The sequence below is a fragment of the Lutjanus erythropterus genome, chromosome 24, assembly GCF_056507025.1.
Source record: "Lutjanus erythropterus isolate fLutEry1 chromosome 24, fLutEry1.hap2, whole genome shotgun sequence".
Classification (NCBI taxonomy): Eukaryota; Metazoa; Chordata; class Actinopteri; order Lutjaniformes; family Lutjanidae; genus Lutjanus; species Lutjanus erythropterus.
Genome location: NC_139340.1, coordinates 9,614,936 through 9,642,735, shown reverse-complemented (window position 1 = coordinate 9,642,735; position 27,800 = coordinate 9,614,936). Strand labels below are relative to the sequence as shown.

Below are 27,800 nucleotides of genomic sequence, written 5' to 3'. Positions count from 1 at the left end.
AGTACCATTCTCATGTACATGTACCAAATATGAAGCTTGAACCAGCCGGCAGTTAGCTTAGCTTCGCAGAAAGCCCATTAACATGTGATAGCTCATATTTTCAGTCTTTATGCTAAGCTAAGCTAACCGCCTAATGGCTTTAGCTTCATATTTAGCACTCAGACACGAGAGTGGTAATGATCTTCTTATCCAACTCATGACATAAAAGTGAACAATTGAATTTGCTAACTTGTCCAACTATTCCTTTTAATTTAAATTTGGTCACATTTGCTGTTTATCCATCTAGACTTGTGTAAGTCACAGAGTTTTGGAGATATCAGTAGTAGAGGTGTCTGCCTTCTCTCCAGTATAATGGGACTAAATAGCACTCAGCTTGTGGTGCTCAAAGCACCAAAAAAATTGCATTTGAAAAGTTCAAAACCAGCATCTCTTTTCCAAAATCATGACCCAGTTACTTAAGATAATACACAGACCCTGTGAGCAGTTTTGTGTGCAAACTGCTTTCATTTTAGTAAAAAAAGAAGTAGGTCTGGTAGGTTTCAAGTAGTTAGAGTAGCTTACTGCAGAATGAAAGTGATTAAATCACTCTAATTAGTTTTTTCATTTGTTGTTATTATTTTCTCATTTTAATGAAGGCTGTTATAGACTGTGGAACTGAAGTGACATGAATAGAGATGAGCCAGATCCTTGAATAAACTCAGACTTAGAAACTCTGTGTATTTAAAAAGTTAATTCATTAGGATAAAAGCAAAGGAGGAAGGACCAGTGATTGGTCATTAGGTCTGCACATTCACAGCTCATCCATATCTCTACCTGACTGCTGACTGGTTGACTGAATGTGCTGCACACAGTCAGCAAAGAAAGTCTTCTCAAGTCAAAGGAGTTAAGGTTGGCCCGAAAAATCGGCAAATTTGTCAGTAGGTGCTTTTTGAAACAAAAAGTCAGAAAAGGGCTCTGAAAAGTCACTAAATCTAACAATGAATTCACTCAGTATTCTGGCTCGGGGCTGGGCGTGCAGTGTGCAGGGGATTTTAAAGCTTCTTGGCTGGAACAGTTTGCCGGCTGCAGCTGGAAATGAGGTTGGTGAGAGTGAACCAGTATGAGAAAATGTGGGCCAAAAAAACAAAATGATCATCACAAGTGAGCCCTTTCACATTACACATTGTAATTCAACTCTTTATTCATATAAAACACCAGTTAGAGCAGCTGTAAATGAATCAAATTAAGAATAATGACATTTTCTAAGAATTAAGAACCATAGCTTAACATTAAATTCAAATATAATAATTCAGTCATCATATTATATTTTTTTTCAATTAGTCCTTGTTCTGCCATAAATTCAAGGCAGAAAGAAAGAATTTACATACATCCACTCATATGAATATATTCATAATGAATTAGAGCCACTTCTGAATAGATAATACTTACAAATGCCTCACAAAGCACTGACGCATGGTCGCTCATGATAAACAACTTAAGCTGTAGATTAAGCTCAGCACAAACTGGTGGGACTGTTACTGAGCAATTACAGACTGTGCTAACGAGTCATTCATAATAAATGAGTTAAACACTCTAACCCCAATAAACAATGTATGAAGCTTTTAGGCACCGTTTGTGAACAAGATGTAAAACTTAACTCCTGGCATTACACATGATGCATGGTAATAGATGCAAACTGATGAATTTCAGGTAGGCAGACTCTTCAAAATCTCCTCAGATCTTGGGTACCTCTTCAGCTCTGCTGTCAGCTCAATTCTCTGCAGCAGCTTATATAAGAAACTGCATTAAATTCTTCCAGAAAACCACATTATGAAGCAAAATGAGTCTGAATTTTATCCCATTCACAGGCTAAAGGTCTCTTGACTGGCAAAAATATTTCAGTCCTAACTGCTTCACTAAGACCAACTCTTACTTTCAGTTTAGTACTGAGAATGGTTAACACTTAAACTCCGCTGTATTTTAACCTAACTCCCTTACACCATATGTACATATAGACCAATGTACAGTTTATTTTCTCAGGGTATCATGCTCTTCTGCACAAGGCTTGCAGATAAACCTTCCACAGCATAATAAGTATAGTGATTTAAAGAAAGAGGTTATGAAATTATTAAAGCTATAAATATATTAGATATCAGAAAATATATATATTTCTGTTGCACAAACTGTAGTTCCATTTTCTTGAAGACTTCTTCCTCAATATTGTGCTTTATCCTTGTGAAACATCAAACCTTGCGATGATGGGTCACATATATATATATATATTGATAAATTTTAAGTGGTCACGAGCCAAAATAGTTGATGTCAAGGTTTCGATTACAAGGACCTTTCTCAAGACATATCAGTCAGACAGTGACATAGTTGGTCAGGTCATTATTGCCACTGTCTGGATTTATTACATAATAATGACCGGCTCACTGTGCATTATCTCTTACATATCACCTTTGATATAAGAATGTACAGACAGCATATTTCCTACTATTCCAAAGTAAAAACCATTCCCTGCTGAAATATTAAAACTTCACAGGCTTTAAAATGATCAGCCCATCAGTCATCCTCAGCTCTTTCTGTTGTTTGCCCACAAAATGAGTAGACATGCTCAGGTTGTCCCAAATGTCGCAGCAGAATAAGATCAGAGGTGGATGAGAGCTGCAGGACCTTTTATTCTGTGCAAGTAATACTCTGTTGAATTGGACATTGATTTTTGGGGGTTTTAATCTCTCTTTGCAATAAATAATAATTCTCCTGCTATCTGCCTGTCGCTCTTGTCTGTCTCTTGTCCTTTAACTTCCTATCTCTCACTCTGCCCCATCACCGTCTCCCCCCAACCCCTCTGTCTCTTTGCCATAGGCGATAGAACGAGAGCGGCCAGAGAAGTACCGAAAGCTTCAGGAGGCGACACGAACGGCGCAGACCCTGGTCGAGCAGGGTAACGTGCACACACACATACACACACTCATTCACATGCATACAAACACATGCACGCACACCCTGTCTGTCCCCATGGCAACGCCTCCACCTGTCCCACCCTCTCTCCTTGTCTCCATAGAAACACTGATAGAGAGAGGAACGGACAGAGAGATGTTTCTTCTCGTCCGTCCTCTCCTCTGTCCTTGTGCGATTGTTGAGGCTTCTGAAAGCAATGAAACACTCCATTTATACTTTTCACTTTTCTTTTCTCTTTATTCATTCCTGCTCCTGCTTGAACCACCGTTCAAACAAAACATGCCAGAACATTACCCCAACTTACTGACGGCTACATGATGTGAAATAATGTGCTTCAATCCTGGAGGAATCTTAATTAAGCTCATAAATAAACCTCCAAAAACATTACGTCATTAAAAACAGCAAGTATTTCCAGATGCCAGTGAACAAACCAGTGCCCACTGGTTCCTACATTTAAAAGAAAAAGGGTCACAAAGTAGATTACTTAAAAAAATCGACTCAGTTGCATACATTGCTTCACTAATTACTTGCCAGTAAAAATAATTTGTTACATTACTTTCATTCAATCTGGACACATCAATAAAAAGTGCATTTTAAAGGAACAGTTTGAGATTTTGAGAAATGTGCTCAGTCCTGTTGTTCTCGTATTTGTCATTTTCTTGATCCCTGTGGAAATGAAATAATCATGATAAAAACATACAATCAAATATGAGCAGATGGTGACAATATACATGAATTGCTGTGGGTATAAGGGAATTTGCTGTTGCATTTATAGTAACAATTTAAATGTGATTATAAAGGCTTCGAGATTATGGAAATTTTGGGGTTAGACACATGGAAAGTGCTTGAATTTTACTTAAAAATCTATACGAACCGTGAAATTTTCAGTTACTCATTATTGGTGAGTACATTGTGTCTTTGACTTCGACCTTCCTTCAGGTCCAGGGTCACATGTGATGACACTTCTCCAGCGTAAAGCTGATGTTGCTGCGTTCACAGTGAAGCTGTAAATGGAAAACAGCATCAGCTAAATTCTTGACATGTAAATGTAAACAGAACATAATTGAGGTACGATTACAGGAAGAAGAAGCGATCTTGAGCCTGTTTGCGTGCCAGATGAGACATGTGAGCCAGGATGCTGCTCTTCCTGGTCCAATTACCATCCAGCCAATTGAGTTCAATTTGCCCTTTGCAAGACAGGAGCGTGAATCCATCTTTGTACAACTTTAGCATTGATTTTTCCCTCCTGGAATCTCTTGGAGGTTTTCATTTTCCGGGAACTGGAGTTTTACGTGCACTTTAAATTGGCCATTTGCATCAACAAAAACATCAGTTGGCGGTGAGTGTGCGTGTTCAGCGGGCAGGCGGATAAACAGTTTTTGGAGCTCATATTTAGTGCAGAATATTGATGGTACGTCTCACCTCTCCTACAGACGACTTTCACCACGTTTTGTGTGTGCACAGAATGTGTGTATTTATGTCTGCCCCCGACAGAGAGACCAGTCGTGCCCGTGTGAACTGTGAAGCATGTATCACTGTGTATGTGTGTGAGTGTGACAACCCCCTCTCTTTCTCTGTCTGCCCCCCCAGAGGGGAGTCGTGCTGATGACATTGCCCAGGCAGCGGAGCAGCTGAACCAGCGCTGGGTGGGATTCTGTGCCCTGTTGGCAGACAGGCTGGCGTGGCTGGCTTACCAGGCAAAGGTACACAAACATAATGTCCACCTCTTATAGCTGTACCCACCAAGTTCAGTATGATTTAGTTAATGATGTTCGTCTTCCTCAATTATAGCAGCTATACCGAAACTAAGATTTTGAATGCAGGACCTAAGAAGAGTCCATCTTCCACCATTTCCCAGGTTGCATAAACTCTAACCTCTGCAGGTAATTGTGTAAAATAAACTCAGGACCATCTCTAAGTGGAATTCCTTCAATTTTCTCTTGTCTGCTCTTGCCTGTCAGATTTTTATAATATTAGTTTCTTTGTTTTTTTCTCCTTTTCAGGATGGTATATTGAACATTAGACAGTGACTTGGCAAACAGTATCATATATTGTGGATAGTATGCTCTGTATTAGTATTTGTTTGTGTCTGTACTTGAAACATATGGTGCATTCTGTCCCATATTGTCTGTGAATGTGTCAGCGAGGCAGGGGAATTGCACAGTGAGGCTCGAACCAGCCATTTTCACTATGTGTAGACTCTAAACAACAAAATTGCAACAGTATCCAGGTGCAGAGTGAGAATTTCAATGTGATATGAGTCACTCTCAGGTTATCACATGTGCGGAGAGAGTTTGGTCATTCCGACTTTTCATGCAGCTCTCCTGCAAACTGGGAAAGAGTTTGTGAAAGAAGACAGATGGTGCGTGGGTGTTTGCTCGTGTCTTTGTGGGAATTGAACGGAGGCTTTTCTTCACCTTTTATTCAGAAAGTGTTTCTGTGTTTCTGTGTGTGTGTGTGTGTGTGTGTGTGTGTCCTGCAGGTACTGGCCTTCTACAGCTTGTATGAACAGTGTGAGCAGGCTGTGGACAGCAGTGAGAACTGGCTCAAAGTCCAGGCGCCTCCAGCGTCTGAACCAGAACCACTCAAAGTACAGCTGGACCGATGCCGGGTGAGTGAAATAAAGTGTTTTTTGAGTCCAAACTTTTCTCCATTATTCTCTGCAGATAAACGTCACATAAGGCCACTTTTTTCATGTGCATTCTTTATTTTCACACCTGAAATGAACCATTCCTGTTCAGACAGCATTTGATTTGGGTCTCTTATTTTTGTTGATAGCTATATATTTTTTTGTTTTGTGTCATCTTGTATTATATTTGTATTTTAAATGTTTATTTATTTGGCTTGAATGTCTGTCTCTTTGCATGCATCTGTCTCTGTACAGCACTTTTCTGTAAGTATTTTTGTTATTCATTCCTTCCAACACAGACAAAATTAAATATAACTCTTCCCTATTTTCCAATTTGTCATTTTAAAACCCTTATACCTACCCTCCCAAACATGGTGCTAGCAAAGAAAGCTGAGCCCTTGATGTGTTATAACTTTTGTTAGCAACTATCAGAAGAATTAGAGGTCCTTTTGAAGACTTATTAAATATGAAGTTATAGAAGATGTCTCCAAAGTGTGAGCCCTCCCCAGGGCGACATGTGAAAGTTGAAGGGGAGGCGCAGAGGGAGAGACATGAGGCAAAAATACCGTGTGAGGTTATTTTGTGTCATAAATTGAACTCCTTCTCAGAGTCATTACTCAGTCAGATCATAAAACACACACATATTCTTTAGTAAACCAAAAAAAATACAGTTCTGGTGCTCAGCAGGATGCAAGAATTAATATTATTCTATTATAAGATTACATTCAATAATAAGCTCATGTTGCTTCATCAGATTCACTCTCACAGAACAAATCTGATGAAGCTCCTACCTTGATCTTCAATGTAATCTTATAATATAATAGTGTCAATTCTGGTACCCTGGTGTGCACTGGAAATTATTATTTTTTTGGTTTGCTTTTTTGTGGTTTGCTTAGCAGCAGCTGGCATCCAGGAGAGAAGCACCATGATGTGAACAACATATATTTTTACATTCAGTATGTCCGTATGTACACACCCTGAGAATATAATTATTTGCCATGTCCATCCCAGATAAACCTGCTTAGAAAAGAGACGCTTCTTATGACCCCAGAACTTGCCTGAGAATCATCATGTTCTTTTCAGTATCAAAATAATCCAGTGTTAGTTGTCTGTGCATTCACAGGTACAATGCAAAAGGGAACCTCTAATAGGTAATTCGGCGTACTTTTAATGGTGCCAATTTAGCAATTTGGGGAGGAGGGTGCAGCTGTGGCTGCATTGTCAGACTTTGTAAATCCTCGATTAAAACCAAATGAGTGGGCGGCTTAAAGAGCAGGAGGACTGACCGGAATAAACACGCAGACAATGTCGATAGCATCTTGACGACAGGAGAAGAGAAGTGACAGGTAGTTATGGGAAAACAAACTTCTAAAAGGAGAGATGAGTGAAACAGAGGTGTAATTAGAGTAAAGAAAGGACATAAGACAGAGAGGAGGATATGGAGAGGAGTTAACAACACAGACACGAGGGACTGAAGATGGAGGAATTAGGAAATGACAGCTTTCAAAATAAGATAGAAATAAGAATGGACAAAGGATGAAGGAAAAGAGAAATTAATTGATGAAGCTGGGAGAAAAAAAGGATGGAAGAGAGCTGAAATTTGATTTTTCTTCGAAGATACTATATATCTAGCTTCCACTGGAGACAAATTCACACAAACAAGGTTTCCCTCAGAAGTGCGCCCACGCGTTTTCACTTGCACACACATAGACACAAACGGAGAACACACACTTGCTCCCACACATAAATACTTTCTGAGTTTCCATCTTTATATTAAACAGGAAAGACTTCAGAGAAAATAAAATATTTACTGAAACTTTTAAATCGACCTTCCCGGTGGCAAATCATGCCGCCAACTGTTAGCTTATGAAAATATATTCTGTCGAGGTTATAAATGCTTGTGTTTTCTAACATTATTCATGAATAAGGAGTGTGTCTCTTGGCCTTAGGCTGGAGTGTTAACTTACTCGCTGGTGTTAAGGCGGATAAGACTGAGCTGCATTCAAAGCCTTCACTCCAGGACAGTTCAGTGAATATTAACCTGCTCAATCCTGCAACTCACCTGGACTGAACCTCCTCATTTTCTATGTAATAAAAACAAGTCTAGTTGAAAGTAAATTATTCATAGGTGTGAAGGATAAGGCTGTCGACACAAATCAAACAATGAATGTATCCTACTAACAAGTATTGTGTGTATATCTAAAGCCTGATATATATTTTTCCTCTGTCCCATTGAGCTACAGTTCATCCTGTTTGAGTAACATTTGATTAAAACATGATAGTTTGACATTTTGGAAAATACACTAATTTGCTTTCTTCCTGAAAGTTAAAGGAGAAGATCAGTACCACTCGTGTCCATCCATTAAATATGAAGTCAGCAGCTGGCTAGCGTAGCTTAGCATAAACACTGCAAATGGAGGAACAGGTAGCCTGGCGTAGTGCAAAGTTTAAACAGAAATGTAAAAAGGAAACAATTTGTGGTTTTGTGATGGGATACGTGCAGCAAAATGAAGGATGTCCTGTTAAAAAAACACCAGGGACAATTCAGGGGCAGCAGAGAAACTCGTCATTACAAATGAAATTATTATGTTTGTGCACCACAAAAACTGTTTTTATTTTTAACTGTTCGGTAAGTAATAAGTGTTAACTATGAGATATGAAAAAAAAAAATTGAGACAACTCAAAATTTCTAGGCAACATACTGCCATTTGCTGACCTGTAATCTTTAGTTGAGATAATTGACTTGAAACTTTGACTTTTAGAAACTCAAAAAAAAATGCATTTAAAAAAATTGGTCACAGTAAGCTGCAAACCTGATTTTTCATTATTTTGGTGACTGAAAATTAAATGTTATTAATTGAAAATATTAAAATTTTAACCATCATTCACATTCACTTTTACAGTGCAGTTACATGGTGGGACTGTTTCGCTCTAGCTTTATAATTAGCATCCAGACATGAAGGCAGCCATGTAGTTTCCTCTTAAGATCGTATTAGACCCAGTGATTCCTCTCACACTGGACTCTACATCCAAATGCGAGTTGTTTTTTGTCTGGAAGCTGATGGACCTCAAAGTTGAACTCAAACTTTACTGATCTGAAATAACACTCCGAAGAAAATTTAAGTTAACAGTCATTTACATGTGTGGTACACAGACACGCCGTGCAGGTTAATATTTTTAATCAGGTCCACCTTCTCAGTCTGCTTCTGTCAGTTTCACTGATACCGCCACTCTACGTCAGCGTTATCTGGAGCTGATACATTTAACTCCACAGCTGTCAAAGGATGTTTGTGGATTAATGCACTTTAAAGAACACACATCAGCATTTGAGAACAAAGATAAGACTTCTGGAGCTCATTCAGACTCCTTTGTTCACATCCACCTTTGTGATCACTGACTGACACAGTGCAATTAAAAGAGGCATACATACAGCACCTAATATTAAAACACAATGTTCAGACATCAACCACCTCAGCATTTAAATCTGCCTAAACAAAAGACTGAAGACACTTTCTGAATACTACATCAGTTATTATGTGTTTAGCATGACCGGCTAACTAGTTTATTAGCAAAAGTAGTAGCCTAGCATTACTTCCAAGACCAAGAGTTAGCATAGCATTAACAGATTACATTACACACGTAACACATCCACTGTGTAGTGTTTGCTCTAGAAGCCAGCCCTTAGCTTTTGCTTCAGTCGTTAAGCACAATATCACATATCACAAAGTGCATATTGAAGACGCTTTACAAGATTCTTGTTTTAATATAGTTCAGCTAAAAGTATTAAAAAGTCAGCCAGGAGCTGAGTTTTCAACCCACACATGGACCTAATGTTAGCTTAATTAGGCAGCAAGTTAACGCCAAAGTCTTAACTCTGACATCAAGAGCCCAGTGTTCAAAAAAAACAAGTAGATTTTTTTTGAAAGCTTGTAAGGTGTAGGAAGAAGTAGCATTAGTAGATAAGGGGAGACTGACCTGGTGGATGATAAATGGTTTGACATCAAAACATGAATATAACATAAATTTCTGCTTTTTTCTGTGGTGAACACAAACCAAACTGTAGAAAAATTAATTCAACTCCACAGTGTGCTTCTGTCTGTCCTCTTCCTATGCTGATAAAGCAGTGATTTTCCCCTGTTCTTTTGTACAGTTTGAAGTTTAGGAGAAATAGTTTCACTGCTACATTTCAATTTTGCTGAGCTGGTCCAATTTCCTGCTTGGCTTCCTATTCATTAACAGTTGGGAGTGTATTTAAACATTTCTGTAAAATAGAACTGATTAAGCATAGGGCAAATGGAGTGGAACTTTAAAAAATGAAAACACAATACTTTTCTACTGATCAGTTTATATTAGAGTAGTTTGGACATATGGAAGAGTTTTTTTTCTGCATAAAATCTCCATGGTAACAACAGATGAGTGGTTTCTCTTCTTGTGTGACCCTCCTCGTCTTTGTCCTGACAGGAGGAGGTGGCTCGCCTGGCCGCCCTGCAGCCCCAGGTGGACCTCCTGGAGAAGCGACTGAACGAGCTGAGGGAGGAGAAGGAAGGGGAGGAGGACCCGTCAACCTTCCTGGACGCCGACATCAACGCCTTCAAAGAGCACTACCACAAGGTCCTTGAGGATCTGAGGGCCAGAGAGAGGCAGCTACAACTGGGTGAGAGACAGTAGAGTCGCTGATTCACTGCAAAAACTTAATCCCAGAAATTAATTTAGTGCGGAGCAGAGGAGCTGACCCTGTCTGTGCATCTTGTGACCCTTGTTTTTGTTTACGTGCCCTCAATTTCAGTAGTTGGTGGGTACAGAATCCTACGTAACGTTTGTGCACGCTCCCGATAACCTTGCCTCTCTTCAGCACCCACCACAACAGTGTACCAACATGATGCCAGTCAATCACTTTCAGCTTCGCGTATGTCGCCTCACTGTTTTGGCCAAAGTGTGAGCGGGTGTGCAAGCTTGCATGCAAGCAACAGTATACAGACTGCAGTTCACTTAGTGGCCACAAAGATTTTCTAAAAATTCCACATAGTACCTTTAAAGCATCTAAGAAGGCAACATGCCACTGGAGAACTGATTCATTTCAGAGGGATCAAAGTCCAAAAGGGAGGGAGCAACCGTGGCTTATTCGCTGTGTTAAACCACTCAATTTTTATTTCAACTTCTCCACAAAAAGACATGTTTGCAGGTCGTGGTACAAAGGCTACAAATATGTCCCTATGTGAACTTATTATCCTGATAGTTACCGAGCTGACAGTTAGCTGACAATTAATGGTTAATTAGTAAGGCGCTCCTCTTTCATACCATCTAAGGATTATAAGTCCCAGAAAATTATTTCTCCTAATGATTCTCTTCACTTGCTAAGATGATGATCAATTGCAGAACATTCTTGATGCACTTAACAAAACTACTTGACATGATTCCAGGTTGACTCCTGACACTATGCCAGACTTAATAAATTCTGTATTTGTGTGGGTAAGTGTGATAGAGGAGCCATCAAGGCTCCTTTTTCAATAAAAGTCAACCTAAAATACAATTTTATTTGAATTCAGATTCATATAATATATCACCAGGCAATAATACCCAAAATGTATTCAGTGAGAGACTCCTTTCAAGCCATTTCAGTTGTATTTCTTAATGCAGTGCAGGTTTCTGGTGGAACAATGGGTCATATCAGTATTCAGTCAGTGTTGACTGACACATGAAGTTTAATACCAAGTATTTAACTTTGTAGGCAACTCCTCGGATCTTTGGATGACAAATGACAGCAGACTCTCAGATTGGCTGCCCTAGAGACGTTAAACAATGAACTTGAAGTAATGACTTGTTAGCAAAGTGGATATAAAAGTCCTCTGAAAAATGTGTAAAAGCCTGAGCGATTTATCAAACAAGATAGTTCAATTATCACGCAGAAATAAACTCCTCCTTATTTCTCTCCAAACAAAAGCTATTATTTTTTTTTTACAGTTATTGAGCAAGTTTACACAATATTGCTCTGTGATTTCAGAACTTAAAACCCCTGAAATTTGACATGAATTAAATATCCATTAAAAGATTAAAAGAAAGTTGTGAAGTTGAAAGTTGTTAATTATAATAATTGATGGCTGCTGCATCTGCTGTATCACAGTTGTCATTATTCGCCCCACAATATTGGATGTGGATGTGATGGATGTGTTTTTCTTTCTGTTCCTTTCATTTGTCAAGTTATCAATGACAAAGTCAGGGACTACCTTTACATGCACACTAGTGTCCCTGTTAGGACTTATCTTGATTTTCATCATATTCAGGATATAATCTGGAACATAAAGTACCTGGTTACCCACATTAAACAGCCTACAGTGCACAGATAGTCTGCAATAGGCCTGCATTAAAATTTGTGAAGCAATTTAGATCTGTTTTTACAGCTGAATTGCTTGGTATCAAAAAGCAGAGACGCTCCTTTGATGATTTCCTATATTTTGTGTAGTTTTCTTGAGTATTTAGGAGTATATGAAAGGATGTCTTTGTGGATTTGTTTTGGCAGGAAGTTTTCAACCAACAGCGTCGGGTTAGAAGTCTGTGGTACACCTGTAAAAAGTCACTGAAATAGAACAAAACAAGCCTTTTTTAAGCTCAAAGCAGCTCCACTCACATTACTCACTGCTGCGTGCTGTCTTGTCATTAATTGTTGCTGCTGGCCACCGTTATTATGTTTTGTGGCTCTATGAGTCACTCGTTCACAATGAGGTACAGTCATAATGGAGTGCGATGTCAATACTGTTATTATAATTTGGACATTTTAAGCATTTATATCAGGGAGATGACAGGAAATGAGGAAGAGAGAAGTGCAACAAAGGTCCCTGGTTCTTGGTCGGCGTCCCAGACTCATCTTTGACAGCTGTCATCACTGGAATAAACATCTGGCTTTACAGCCAATAGCTAACAACCTAAAAAATCTCCAGACTGACTTCGATCTCAGTTCTGTAGATCATCTCAGGACATCCTTATTACCCATATTATTTGTTTCACATTTGTATAGGAATGATTCTGTCCCAAACTTTTAGATCCATAGAAGCAGTTGATCGCTGTAACCTTGATCACTGTAGAAGGATGCACTTGTCCCTTTTGTAGGTTATACGACTTACTCCAGTTTTAACCATATAATGATATATTTGCATGAACTCACAAAAAAAGCAGCAGCCAGCAGCTTCAAGTAATATGATGACAGTATGTGAGCCACCGCTGCAAAGTTCTGTATAGTTTGTCTGCAGATTTCTGTCAGCATCAGGTGTGAAACGCAGTGTGAGCATCAGGTGTATTTAACAATGATATGCATGTATTGTATATCAGTTGAAGTAGATTCGACATCTGATGTTAAAAAAACAAAATCTTCCTCTTCTTTGGTGCCCCTCCAGCTGGCAGCCCACTAGCTTGCTTGATGCTTTAAAAATAGCTGTCACCTGTCACAGGTGACCCAGATGGCAACAATTTAGGAGGCAAACACACTCCATCCTACCAGTAAACAAGATTTCTGAGACAGACTTATAGAACTGAAAGTTAGTTTCACTTTTTTATATATCCTATAATAAAAAAGTGTTTCTAATTTAGTTTTGGCAGAGCCTCAGGGGCCGTCTCGTACCAGCAGGACTGGTCGTTCTTATGTGGTTTCTGAGATTGATGTGGAGCTCCAGTTCCTAATATTTCAAAACCAAGAAATCATTGCCTTCCTTCCATATTTTTCCCAGGCCTGTGTGCGATTCTGGATCCAGCGCTTTAGGATATAAGTGACTGTTCAGATTCCCGCTGCTGAAAGTCGGCCTTGACAGCTGGCTGTAGCCCACACAGTGTATCAGACAGATTCAGAGTGGCAAATGTCTCTACCCACAACGGCAACAACAAACCCAACATTCAGCACAGACACACTTGTCGTGGTTGTTGGAAAACGGAACGAATGCATTGGGATCATGCAAACAGATCTGCAGCCTACAGCAGTGTCTGTCAGTGTGGGTAGATTCAGCCCTGTTTCCATATTATCTGCTCCAATTACCACCACAAAGCATTTATGAATTTGATATGGCACAGCATACCGTTTTGAGGGTCGTTTAATAAATCAATCTGCCAGGAAACATCACTTATTATGCTGTTCTGCTGATATTATAGTTATTATTTCATTTCCCTGCTGAAAATCAATTCAAAGATTCAAACACTTTTAAAGCACTCACTAACGATGAAAAGCATTTTTCAGAATAATACAGCAGCACTAATTGCACGGCAGGTCTCCCAGCGAGACTGCCTTCAATGACCTGGGTGTAACAAACATCCAACTTGTTGATGTATCCTTGGGAGAGACAGTGCATCTCTGCCAGCTCCGGAGCTTAATTAATGCCCACGCTGACCTCTGACGTCTGTGCAAAGAGGGCAAGACAAAAGAGAATTTCCATATAGAGATGTCTCAAGAGCTGCATTATTAGATCTTACACTGGCAAATAAATATCTGCATGTACGTTAAATACATATTTGCATGTGGGGCCAAAGTCCAAATGTGCCTGACATTTTTGTATGCATGTTATATTCAGACTGAGCACTAATTAAATAGATTTTCAGGTAATGTGTATGTGTATATATATATATATAGACATATATGTAATTTATGTTAAAGGTGTTGCAGCCAAGTGCAGCAAAGTAATTTTTCATATTTAAACTGTTTGTTTAATCTGGCAGTGTTTCTCAGAAGTTAATAATTTTGGAGGTGATGCGATATTTGCTTATAAAATACAAAACACTGCAAATTCTTTATTGTCTATTATTTACTTTATTGTCCATTAGGCCAGCAGTGTTAACCCTGCCTCACACTTTTCACACTTAACATCAGCTTTATTTTCATTCTAGGGCTGCAACTAATGGTTATTTTGATTCGTTTATTGATTATTTTCTTGATTAATCTATTACTTGTTTGGCCTATAAAATGTCAAAAAATGTTGATAAGTGTTTCCTAAGACCCAAGATGACACCCACATTTAAGAATCTGGAATTTTGACCTTTTTTTTCTTTAAAAATCACTCAAACCAATTCATTTAATAGTTGACGACTAATAATTGTTGCATCGCTCTTTCATTAGCTTTGCTAGACTTAGCCCACTCTTCAGAGCATGTCAGCCTGTCTGCTCTACAATCCACAAAACACAACCACAATGTAGTTCCAAAACGTAAAGGAACACACCATCATTAGTGGACGGCGGCTTCTTGGGGAAAAGTTGATTTAAGATATGACATTAGGGCAATGAATATAAAACCGATATGTAAAATAAATGCAAGGAGTAACTGTCAAAACTTAGTTTCTTGAGTGAAAGGAATCAAAGAAACTCACTCAGAAGCTCTAATTTGAAGGTGTGGGTGACATCCTTTGCTCACATCACATGTCTAATTTAAGAGCTAGTTAACAGGTCGAGTGACTCAGACTTGTGTGACAACATAAAGTTGCCGTTCACCCATGTGGTTACACCTTGTTACCTGTATTCATGGTGAGCAGCAAGTGGGAGTGAGTCGTTTAGTCCAATTTGTAGTGTTACTCTCAGTCTGTGTGTGTGTGATGCTCTCTATAGCTCTTGCAGTCAAAACAATGACAATGAGACTTAATGAGATAGAAAAAGAGACTGAAAGATGCGGCCATCAAGACAAGGAAAACTAAATCAGACAGACGCTGTGACAAAAACAAGAGCAGATAGCTATTTATATCAGTGAGAGAGAGAATGATGGAAAGAAATGAGAAAACAAAAAAAAAATGTAGCCACTAAGAAAATGACCTAGAGGGAAACAACACTGAGAGACAAAGATGCAGAGAGTGGGAAGAAAGGGAGAGAAGTAGAGGCAGCTGGAGAGAGAAAAAAAAAGATAGAGAATGATGCTGACAGCCAAACAGACAAACTATACTTCTTTACTCACTCAGACAGCTTCTTCCCTCGTGCCACACACTGTGCTTTTCTCACCCACGCCAGGGGTGAGATAACCAACACACACATTCAAAGTACTTACACATGGACGGGAATGTGTGCAGACAGATTACGGTGTCGAATTCAAGTATATTTGAGAAGCATGTAGAAAAGAATTTCTCTGAAACCAGCGCGCCAGTGATTTAAATTATACTTTTTCCTTTCATGTCTTTCTTCCTCTGTCTGCCTCTAAAGTCAGTTCAGGCCAGGTCGGGTCAGCGCATCTCTTTCAGTCGGTTCATTTCAAATCAGGGAAGCTTTACTAGCATGAATAGAAAAGAGTGTTTACCAGAGTACATCAGAGAAATAAAAAAAAGTTGTAGATTATGATAAATGCAAGTTCAAAGTATTCAGATTGAAGAAATCATCATTTCAAAGCTGAAATATTTACATGTAGGAAACTGTGATTTTGAAATATCTCATAAATTAAAAGTTAGATATAAGATAAAACCATATATTTACATATATCACATATTTCACATGTGAAATGTAATATTTCATATGCCCAAAGTAAAATTATGAATTTTTCATATATTACAATACATTGTCGCTGCTTCTGGTCGGACTGAATGACATGATGATGGTACCTGGCCAACTTTGGTTGATGATGACCCAGAAGTGGATGGAGTGGATCCATGGGGAGGAGGCCAAAACAGGCAGAAGTCCTACCCCAAAACAGACTTTGGGGCTCTGTTTTTTGACCTGATGATGGCGCTCAGCATCTCAACATTTAGCTGAGGCTGAGATCCCCAAAGTCTGAGGGGTTCATCTTCTGAGGATCACGAATGTCTGCCCACAATGTTATGACATAACAATGAAATATTTCTAGACCAAAGTGGTGGACCACCTGTCATTGGCATTCCTGGAGCAACACTGCTAGACGAGAAGGGCTTTAAACATGGTGACTATAAATCACAGGATAAAATAAGAGGAAGGCAAATAATCTAAAATCGGAGTCAGCTGTGCAGTAAAAGTGTGATTTAAGAGGTAATTTAAAAGAGGACATAGAGTCAGCTAACCGGATCTTCTCAAATTCCCCCTTCAGGCAGATCATTCCAGTCTTGTAATCTGGTCCTTCGCCTAAGAGGCCGCAATTTTTAAATCATTCAGTCATCATTAAAGTATAGCTGTGAGATGCAATGGTGTTGAATATATATAAAATAAAAGAACCTGGAATTGACCCCTGAGGGACTTCAAACCTAATTTTGGCCAATGACAAGACATGATTATGGAAAACCAGTTTAGCTCTATTTAAAAGCCACTGTGTTTAGTGTAATCTATAGTTTGTCTGAACCTTTTTGACTAAGGCAGATGAAAGTATTCTAATAATCAAGATGTGATGCACCGTAAAAGCCAGGGCCCCTGATGAGAATTTGTCTTGTCTGGATTTATCTGAAAATCCAGTTTTTTGCCTTCAGCTGGACTCTTTTGCTTGTGCATGCCAAGCTCAGTGGGCTCGTCAGCATAAAAATTTAATTCGATGCTATGGGGGTGAATAATCTTACCAAGAATAAGTATATATGAAATGAAAGGACCTAGAATTGACCCTTGAGGCACTCCAAATCTTATTTTGGTCAAGAAAGAGATGTGATTGTTTATGGAAAACCAGTTGGAGAACCAGTTTAGGGCATTGCAGTGGTTCCACTCGAGCATCTCAGGTGGAAAGTAGGTTGGCCAATAAGAACGCAGAGGTTAATTGGGTCAACTGGTGCTCTTAAATTGAGCACATCTCAGCAAAAGAGCATTTTTGTTCCTCACTGAGTTCTTTGCAATTGTACACAAAGTTACAAAGATAATAAATTAATCAACAATTATTTCTGACAGACAAACTTACAGTTAACAGCAAACTTTCCAAATATCACATAGCACAGCAATGTCAGCAGTTTTTTTCCACACTGGAGGGTAAAAGATTAATATTTATAAACTATAATATTCAGGTTGGTATTTGTCCATGTGTTTGGATATTAAAGTCTTTGCAGCTTGCAGTGCTACAACAGCATTGATTGCCTGACAGCCTCTCTGACATATCTCTCTCTGTCTCTCCCTGCGTGTCTCTAGTTTTGGAGAGCTTGCCCCCGGCTCGTTATAAGGAAACCATATCGACACTGTTGGCATGGTTACAGCAGTGCGAGGCCAAGCTGGCTATCCCATCCACGGCTGTTACAGAGTATCCTATTATGGAGCAGAGACTGAAGGACGTTCAGGTACACACACACACACACACACACACACACAGTCTGCAGATGAGTGATATATTCCTGTTTTAATATCTTATCTGGAGTTTGTGTGCATTCAGAAGTAATAAAATTTGAGGTTATGGGCTGTCACAGCCGTATAAATCTTTAAACAATCTTTGTGCTTTAGATGCGACAGTACGATAACAATCTGGCTTTACATTCACACAGTATGAAGGGGTGGTAAAAACATACTATATTATGGGCTATTGATTGTAGTGGAGTGTTTATAGTTATTCATATATCTCCATTGAGCTTTCAGTATTTATGTGGTAGATGTCTTGCTCCTGCAGGGGAAAAGATTAAGTCCATCCTCCATTATGACTTTATAGCAGAATCAGATGCATAAAAGATTATTGTTCTTGATGCTGAACCTGAAAAAAATGGTAGATCTGCTATGAGCATTGTGGTTTTGTATGAGAGAGCAAAGTTGTGGCTAATTGTATCCACAGTTTGTTGAACTTTGTTTCAGAAACTTTAAATCCACTCTGCTTCAACCCGTGGATACTGATTCATACTTCATTCAACTTTCAGGACTTTGACACATCAGTTTAGCTTTTCCGTACCTTTCTTGCTACCTGATAGTTCAAATACTTTCAGATTTTACACTTCAGTCACCAGTGTAAGTGATGTCAGTGGGTACGCCTACATAAAAATGACATTTAACTGTTATTAGTGTAAATGCTTCAACTGTCTTCAGCACTTCCGCTTCCACTAAACTACTATTACCAATGACACATCAACTGACATTTCATTCTTCGCCGTTCTTTCAACCACTTTGATCTCAGCCGGCGTGTCATCTGCATGCAGCTCCTTAACTTGCTGTTTAATTGCTTTCTTCTAATGAATTTTAAAGTTCAACTACTTTCAGCGCTTTCACATCAACTGGCATTTCAGCTGCTTACAGTGCACACACTTGAACAGTCTCCAGGGCTTCCACTTCATCTGAAATTCCAACTACTTACACCACTTTCACACGTACTTGCCAACCCTCTGATTTTCCCGAGAGAGGTTTTTCATTGTCCTCCCCCGGGGATAACAATTCTCCCATATTTCTCCCGATTTCTGACAAAATTTCACACCTTTTTAAAAAAGTTTTCATTATCACAACATGTTTCTGGCACTGTGCAGTGTGTGTAAGCCTGGACAACAATACATCTACAGCGAATGTTGTCTTATGACACGGAAAAAGAGCTGCTTGCACCCACTGTGTTCTGTCCACAGAGACAGAGACAAATAGAGAGAAATAAGAAAAAGAAATACTCAAGAAATACTCAAGCAAATTTCAGACATGCTGGAAAGAAGAATTCCTGTTTCTTATGGAAAGACAAGAGACATTTGTAAATATTTTTTTTTGCATTTTATTGGAATCAAATTTAAAATTGCACTAGGTAAGGACAAATGTTGTGGTCACATTGTGTTTTCCAGCAGTACTTATTATTTTGTTATTTTCGTTCTTTAAAAGTAACCAGAATGCACGGGACAAAGTATGTGTGTCAAGGTTGGCAAGTATGCTTTCACATCGACTGATATTTCAACAGAAATCATCTTTTATTCATCAACTTACAGTTCAAATACTAAAATAACTGTTTAGAATGAAAGTTCATCAGCTTCTAGTAATTACACGTAAATTGATATTGCACCTGTTATAATTGCAGTGATTTACCTTCAACATATCAATTATATCATATCAATTGTTTTCATCTCTTAAACTTCATCCATCATTGGCATTGCATGAACTTTAACTGATCTGTTAAACACTTTTAGTATTAAATTGACACTTCAGCTCCTTCAACAGTTGCTTAAACTTAAGCTTAAGGCTTTTTAACTATTTTAGCTTACCAGTTAACTTTTAGGGCTCAGATCGTGTAGTGTAGTGTTGGAGGTTGGTATAATAGCAGCTCTCTGTCTGGTATGAATCACAGGTAATTATGCTGTTAGGTGGGCATACTATAATCCCATCATCCACTAGGAGTCAACAGTGATTCAGCTGATAGGTGGATTTGCTCTGTATCACTGTGTCTGCTCTTGACAACACTGCTGCTGAGATCTGTTTACAAATTCCCATAAAGTGCCAAAATGGGCCTGGCTCTATAATCCTGTGGGGCTGTATAACACTGTAATCAGTTTTTACTACGAGCAGTAAAGTTATATTGCCACTGGCGATGCCAAAGTGCCAAAGCAGCACTCTTTTAAAGGATGCTTTTCTGCTCCTCTTTGAGGTAGTAGGCAGAGGATAAAGAAGGGGAGAGAAAACAGATGACATGCCCCATTAACCAAGAGTCTGATTCATACCCACAACCTAGTGAGTAAATTGCATGAATCTGATACACCAGGACATCCCCAAATCACCACTGTAAACATAAAATCCCTGTAGAACGAATCATTAAGGCAGATGGAGTGTCCTTTTAAAAAGAAGAGGTCATTTTCAACATCACAGTGTTAAAGCAAAAGGTTTTTTTAGCTGGTGCATTCCAGTATAAGTATTTTCGTCCAAAATGAACTGAACTGAGTTTAAATGAACCAGATCTTAAAAAAATTACAACTAAAGAAATAAAATGATTATAAATATACCCTTGCGGTGCTCTTCCCGCCTCTGGCTGGGAATGTTGGCCAGCAGCTGTTTTTGCAAATTGTAACCCCAGCTCAGCTCCACCTCCCATTATTACTATGTTGATTACTGTTTTCTATTCATTTTATGTATTTATTTTTACGTTCCGAGCCTCGTTCACTTTCTCAGAAGAGATTCTTTTCTGTTGTCTAATCCTCCCCCTCGCTTCCTTAAGCCATACATTTTCAGCCATCATTTCAACATTTCAGATACGTATCTCACACATAGAGGAAACACTTTATTTGAAGGGGAAGCTGTCATAATCATGACACCTGTGAACATGAACATGAAAGAGACTGTTTATCATTGTTGTCATCAAGTGGCATTTATGTCAGCAAAGTTTAAATTGTTTGAGATGTCTTTGTCATGACAACTTGACATTAATCAAGACAAAAATGTCTCGCCTCTATCTCAAATCAGCACAAATCAGAAAATGCTTTTTGCTAAAAACAGCCAAATAAAAAAAAAACACACTTTAACATAGTTTCAAGAATAATTTTACTCGTCATTCTAAATGGCTCATATTTTAGCAAGCTAACATCAGCTCTTTCAGTCGGTTCAGTGAGTGACAAAACAGTGGGTGTCAATATTCAGTAACAACTCATTTCTACGTCAGAACTACTTTTGTGGTGCAATCCAGTTTAATGCAGTGATCAGTAAATCTCCACTTAGTAAACACTTAATATCAGTCCTGAGTGGAGGTCTAATTATACAGATGATTCAAATCACCTGTGTGGGTTGATAAGTGCTGTTATATTATGAACCGCCTCCTCTGTTGAGTGATAGTTGTTCCAGTTTGACACATACATGTGTACGTACTCCTGCACTCCTCTTTCAAACCACCTGTCCTCTCTCTACACTATGCATACATTGCTGTTGGGTCTTGTCACGCAGTTTTGTTGCTGGGTTTGAAGAACACAGAGACACGGTAGTGAGTTTTTCAGCTATTCCATCCGCATAGAGAACAGCATCTGTTTGTTTCTCTGCATGTTGTGGTGATCTTGTCAGACCTTGTGGCTTGTTTTGATGAATGTTCACGTTGGTCGGCCACAAGCTTTTAAGGCTTCCTTGAGGTGTTTGCGTCCTTCTCTTCAGTACTTGTAAGATGAAGGTCAGAAGCTGCAGCAGTCACTGTTGACCTATTCTCCATAAACTAGGACTATTTACTGGCAAGTATGTGTGAAAACAGCATTGCTTTACTTCCACTGACTTTAGTGTAAGGGTGCTCTGATCAATTGCCACTGATTATCGGTTGATATTTGCTGTTTAGAATTCACTTGTACACTGTTGTCTGTTGTTCAGATATGAAGGCACACCATAATTCAGATGGTCTGTTAGCTGCTTAGCCATCAGTTTCAATTACCTTGAATATTACTGACCTACTTTTGCGTTATTCACCGCAGCATTTTTAATAATTACATGCTAAAATCATAACAATACAGCATTTATTTATACACAGGTAGAGCTATTCTAGCAGTTTTTATCAGTAACAACCATCATTTTGTATAACAGGTCCCCAAGTACCTATGTGATGATTTTCAACATGTGGTACACTCATACATAATATACAATGTTTTCAAGCATAGTTCAATAAATCAATGATGCTACAAAATAAATAGAAGGTTTTGGCTGATACTGCTTCCAGCTATTGTGATCTGTCTGAAAAATCCTGATCGAAACACCCTTATTTCAGTGGTTTTAGTCTCTTTTTACAGTTTTCCACCGCCCGTCTCTACATTATGTGCTCACCCAATATCACGTTTTAAGAGTGAACACATCTACTTAAATGACCTATATGCTGATAAAGTCCTCTTTTATTGCGACTTTAAAACAGAAATATAAAATTACAGCTCACATTCATACCCTGCAGTTGTTTTCTGTCCTGTATCGCGTAAACTGCAGCCTTTTAAATTTAAAGCAGCAGCTCTAACAGCGAGCTAAACTGTAAACCTCCAGAAACCTCAAAACAAGCAGAGAGAATTTCAATTTCAGTAAAAATCACTGATTTTGTGGAGCCCGACTTGCATCTGCTTAACATGCAGAGTGCAGGCCAAAGCTGGTCTGCTGTCGTGTGTGTGTGTGTGTGTGTGTGTGTGTGTGTGTGTGTGTGTGTGTGTGTGTGTGTGTGTGTGTGTGTGTGTGTGTCTACAACTCTGCAATTATGAGAAGCGGGAGAGCGAAATCCCAGTGGAGCAAATCAGTGTCTCTGTTTATCACAATATCTACCTACAGATAAACACACACACACACTTGAAAATGCCATTGCAGTCAGTGTGTGTCAGAATGCATCCAATATGGAGGTGAATACATACACACACGCACACACACGCACACACACACACACACGCACACACAGTCTTTTTTCATTGTGTCATTGTTAATCCGTATTTCCAGTCAAAAGAATACAAGGTCTTTTGTTCTTTCTTTTATTACTTTGTTGTTGTTTAAGAGGTGTTGATTTTTATCATCAGATTAAGTCAAGGTCAAACACAGGAAAGTGTGTGTGCGTGTGTGTGTGTGCACTCAGCCCTCTTTAAACTTGATAATGGTCTTGTAGCATAGCAGGGAGATCAAGCCTTGTAGCCTGAGATTAATTAAAGTTGATTGTAGATAATAATTAGGAATTCATTCTGCATACTGATAAGCTGTCATTAATTTTCAGCTCAACTGTTTCCCCTCGCGTCGCTCACGGAGACGAGACTCCTGCATTTGTGTGTACATGTGTACACGTGTGTGTGGTCGGAAACGTTTCCTCTCACCCAGGTGACAGTATCACCTCTCACTCTAGTTACTTTGTTGATTAAAATAATGAGCGCTCCGGTCAGGTGGGATCTTGCTTTGAATCCTCACTTAGTGTTATAAAACAGCAGATATTAAAAACAGCCCTGATTGGTTGACGTAACTGACAGCTTGAAGAGAGATGATTATTAATATCATCCACATCGATTGGTAGAACTTATTTAAGACTTGATTGCGGCGTTCAATCACCACCCATAATTTTGGTGTTATTACATCTTGTGATTAGTTTGTGATTCTGCAGAGGGGTGATGTAGTGAGCGGCGAGTAGGGGCGGGTTAGAGAGATAATTGATTGAGCAATTAACTTTTTAAGGCCCAAGATGATGCCTACAGGTGTCTTGTTTTGTCCAAACAGTTTGCAACTATGTAAAACACAGAAAATCCTCACAATTAAGGAGCTAGAACCAATTAATATTTGGCATTTTTGCTTGAAAAACTATTAAATTAATTAGAAATATTGCTGAATTTTAAAAGGATAGTTCACATTAATTGAAGTGGGGTTGTATGTGGTTACCCTTGTGGCTACAGCTGGACGTGGTCGGCACCAAAATGTCTTTTAGCCACCTAAAAAAGGCCCACCTAAAAATTATCAATATCAGTTGAAGAGTACATTACATTTAAAATATTTTCAATGCATTACTTTGCTGTCAGACAGTATAACTTTGGTGAATACATCTAAACTGATACGGATCTTTGTAGGTGGGCCTTTTTTACCTGGCTAAAATACATTTTGCTGTTGACCCTGTCCACAACAGTACATTGCTTAGTTTCCTCCTGCTGTTTCTCCAAACGTGCTGCATGTCAACCATTATTTCCCATCGGTAATACACTGGCTATAGAGAAGTACCTCATACAACTTCATACGCTTGAAATAATCCAAACTGTCCCTTTAATTTTCTGTTGAATAACTAATGTGCTATAGATCGTTTAAATCAGCATCAGCTAAAATAAAGCTGATCCAGTTCCGACCCATTCTTCATTATACTCTCCTGTGTTTTGTGAGCATGCTAGTATAGCAGCGCTGCTCTCCTGTACCACAGCGGCATGTGCAGTATTTCACTACTTTGGCAAAATACACTCTAAACTCCAACTCTCTCTCTCTCATTAGCAAAGAGTAGTGTGCAAAACATTCAGCGTGCCGGCACTGCCTAGTTAAAATGACAAACGATGGTGGCAGCAGGTCATATCAGCTGTCACTAATTAAGGTTAATTCTATGAGTAAGTTAATGTGTACATTGTTGCTGTGTTGCTGCCAGAATTACACTTGGCTGTTGTCTGGTTTGCGTGCTCTCTGCAGCCGGTGTCTGCACTCAGCCAAAGATCATTTGTGGGGGAAGAAACTATAACTCAGCTGTACAAACAAGTGTTTCTGTCATTCCAACAACAGAGTGAATGCATTAACATGTGCATTAGTATCCTGGTTTTGAGCTTCATCCTGTTTTTGATTATATTCTGGATATGACATGAACTTGATCCTGGTCATATGTATACATGATGATAACAGTATCCAGGTTTCTGATGCTTTTGTTAAGTCATAGAAAGTGGTGGTAACTTATCTGGAAAATCATGCAAATTATTTGTGTAACATCCATTTGTTGCAGTTTTAGAAAGCACTGACAAATTACATTGATAAGGGCACCAGATTAGAAAACGCTCATACTGTATTGGTCACTTCTGAAGGCAAGGACAAACATCATATTTTTTCATTTAATTTGGACTGCTTCAAGGTGCAGTGAGCGGAGAAAGGGTTGCCTGTGGAGTCTCATTCCCAGGTCGTCTAATTACAGGCTTTTTTGGATTTGTGGCTCACCAAACTATGGCTGGCCAAAGTTTCCCATCATGAGGTCAGTTTTCTAAAGCATGAAAACAGAGCCAAGAGGAAGAGCAGCCTAATTTTCTCTGACCACCTGAATTATATTATCTTCTATCTAAGGTTGGAACTTTTGGCCAATGATGCCCAAAATAAAGGGCATACCTCACCTTTAAATTATATAGTTATATCTACAGGATGTCTATATCATACTTTATCACCTCATCATCTTTCTTTTGGATCTGTAATAAGGGAAGTCACTCACTCGACTCATCAAAAGTGAAAGTGGAACTTATTTGAGTTACTTACAGAAGGTGTCAGAGGCCTGCCCTTGTGATTCGCTCCTCTTCAGGTTCTTCAGTCTTGAATTTTCACTGGAGCTGGATAAAAATCACTGAGAGAAAAGGAGGAGGAAAGAAAAGAAAAAGCCTCAAAACTTTGAGCAAAAAGAGTCTTTAATGCCTCCCTGCTCGGGATTCAGTGTTGCAGCAGAAGGATTGTGGGTAAGCCATAGTAACTGACGGATGTCCTGTCCAGGGGCTGTGCTCGAACTAAGCTAAACTAAGCCCCTGAGCCACCTTGGTGTGAACGAGGCTTTCTTCCCCAAAAATCTTTCACCCAAAGTTCACCAGGAATTCCCTCACCTATCCACTTGTAATTCATGCTGCGCTGCAGGGTAAGCAGAATCAAATAGTGTGAAAAGGCTTTCATTACAAAATGTTAACAGTGGCAGCCTCATAACCTCTCAGGCTCGTCATCCCTCACTCACCCCCCTCAACCCGCTCAATACTGTGTAACAGAACAGACAAGCTGTTAAAATCACTTTGTGCCCAAAGCTTTCGGGCTCCATGGCATTTACATGCCGTGTGGGAGAACACGTGATAGAAGATTTTCTGATAAATCAAATGTTGATGTGAGCTGTGTTTTCAGCTGTTTCTAAGAGACTTGTGGATAAATCTTTCAAGAAAATAACAGCATGATGATTGATTTGTAGAGCACAAATCTAGATTTAATTTAAATCAGTACAACTTTATTAATCCCACAAGAAGCAATTTGTTGCAGCAGCTTCTACACATAAAAAACATACAGTAACATATAAGCAAACAAATGATGCTGCCAGTGAAAGAATGTGGGAAAGAGTCTAAATAATGATCGTAAATAAACTTGATAAAGCACCATAAAAAAGATAATATAAAACATAGATCAGCGATTGCATAGTTAAAAAAAAAAAAATGGGGCGTTGAGTAGACTGTTTGCAGAGGGAATGAAGGATGTAGATTAACTCAGCTGTGGTTCTTTTCAGTGTTTTTATTATTTTGACTTGTTTTGATTTATTTTTATCTATATTTTCTTGTTGAATTGTTTGTATATATAGGACTTTATGAATATTGCAACACCATGTAAAGGAACATGTCAGTGGATGTGGAAATATTTTTATTGTAAATGGGGATCTGAGAAATACGCAAATAAAAAAGTAAAAAAAAAAAAAAAGGAAGAAATAGTGTTGCTGTTACATGCAGGTAAAACATAACAATTCCCTGATGACAACAGAGAATATTTGCTGGCAAGAATGTATAGATTTTTGCATGTCGGGTTGTGAAATACACCCCATTTATGCCTGGTATTAAAATATGATCTGTATCTACGTACGTTATCCAGATTGTTATCTGGACTGCGTTTACACCTGCCTAAGATCTGAACATAGTGCAAGCCAGACTACCTCCTGATCACATTTTGGTCACAAAGCGTTGACACCTTTTTCTGGACAACGTGTTTTAATACCAGGTGTAAATGGGGTGTTACAGATTTAATAAAAATGTGGTCTGAACAGATACAAACAGCGCTTTAATTTGTCTTTTTTCCAGATTCACACAGTTGAAATAATTTTCCACAAATCACCACATGCACAGAACAAAATACACAAACATCATACAATGGTTCAATCAGCAGAGCTCAGTCTTTTCAGATTTTTGTAACAAAAAAAAAAAAGAAAGAAAAAAGCTTTAGTATTTTTCTCCTCAAACCAGTTTTATTTTCATCTGGACCTCCTTGCTCTGCACACAAAGCTTCTTTTTTATGTATTAATTTATTTTGGGCCCAATGAGCTATGACGGGCACATTTTTGCTCATTATGTTGGCTTTCTCATTTTTTATGACAGACACTTCAGATTAACTTTACACTCCTCTGGACCTCCTCCCATAGAGTTTACAACCTCCATCTGAAAAACAAATCAGGCAAAATGGCCCAAACAACTCTTCTAGCTTGTATTTTATTTCCACCCTGGTGATAAGTAGTTACACAGCTTTTATGTAGACTCAATTTAGATTTTTTATTCTTTTGTGGAGGTGGGGTTCAGTTGCTTATTTTATTAATTTAGTGTCAAATATTATATGATTTGTGTATTTTGTGAGCAGCCAAACTCATATTGTAGTTGTGAAATAAAAGGAAAGAACAACAAAAGTTTGCAGTATGAACCACACAATCTCCTTCTCCTCTCTCTCACTTTCTCACGCTGTCTTTCCATCTCTCTCGCCCCTCTAGGCCCTCCAGGTGGCTTTGGCTGAACACCAAGGGGAGGTGGACTACCTGACCTCGGCCGTGGAACAAGTCTTCCAGAAAGCTCCGCCAGACATCAGCCAGAAGTAAGACATGGAAAATAATATGTAGTGCTGTGTGATCAATTGAAGTCGTGATAAACCAACTTAAAACACATTCAGTTTATCTCCATTGATTGGCTCTTATTTATAGTTGAAAATCACTGCACTGAATGCACAGGATTCATTAATCATGAATCGGTAAAGAAATAACAAGCC

General features: G+C 38.8%; 1 protein-coding gene across 8 annotated transcripts in view; it reads left to right on the top strand.

The window, feature by feature from the left end:
- The window catches only part of dmd (dystrophin), a 331,517-nt gene that overhangs the window by 182,638 nt on the left and 121,079 nt on the right, over positions 1 to 27,800 (top strand). For all 8 annotated transcript variants that reach the window (XM_084713783.1, XM_084713788.1, XM_084713787.1 and 5 more), the window contains 6 exons: positions 2,848 to 2,926; positions 4,534 to 4,646; positions 5,426 to 5,554; positions 10,034 to 10,226; positions 17,592 to 17,737; positions 27,529 to 27,629. In XM_084713783.1, coding sequence (XP_084569909.1) covers positions 2,848 to 2,926; positions 4,534 to 4,646; positions 5,426 to 5,554; positions 10,034 to 10,226; positions 17,592 to 17,737; positions 27,529 to 27,629 — 761 coding nt within the window. The remainder of the gene's footprint in view (positions 1 to 2,847; positions 2,927 to 4,533; positions 4,647 to 5,425; positions 5,555 to 10,033; positions 10,227 to 17,591; positions 17,738 to 27,528; positions 27,630 to 27,800) is intronic.